The sequence below is a fragment of the Cariama cristata genome, unplaced genomic scaffold, assembly GCF_000690535.1.
Source record: "Cariama cristata isolate BGI_N322 unplaced genomic scaffold, ASM69053v1 scaffold15847, whole genome shotgun sequence".
In the NCBI taxonomy this organism is placed as follows: domain Eukaryota; kingdom Metazoa; phylum Chordata; class Aves; order Cariamiformes; family Cariamidae; genus Cariama; species Cariama cristata.
The window spans coordinates 1-214 of record NW_009627199.1 but is presented as its reverse complement, the minus strand read 5'-3'; the positions used below and the strand labels follow the sequence as shown (position 1 = coordinate 214).

Sequence of the window (214 nt, the reverse complement as noted above, 5' to 3'; positions counted from 1 at the left end):
AAAAGAAGACGACGAGGGTAAATGAAAGCCTACCATGTTCTTTCGTAGCCTCCTTCCCAGCGCTTGGTCCGTTCGGGTTCGTCATCCATTTCCGAGGCTTCGCTCTGCTGCTGCGGAAGGCAACGACGGCCGCGCCCCTGACTACACTGAAAGCCGCTAGCTCCGGGGAGGCGCAGCTCCCGACTGAAGGGAAGCCCCGTTACAGTGCCACACG

The 214-nt window shown here is 59.8% G+C and overlaps 1 protein-coding gene across 1 annotated transcript in view; it reads right to left on the bottom strand.

The window, feature by feature from the left end:
* The window catches only part of LOC104164886 (general transcription factor IIH subunit 2), a 13,086-nt gene extending 12,997 nt beyond the window's left edge, over positions 1-89 (bottom strand). Inside the window, exon 1 of the mRNA XM_009704362.1 lies at positions 34-89. Coding sequence (XP_009702664.1) covers positions 34-89 — 56 coding nt within the window. The remainder of the gene's footprint in view (positions 1-33) is intronic.
* Between the last annotated feature and the right edge of the window lie 125 nt (positions 90-214).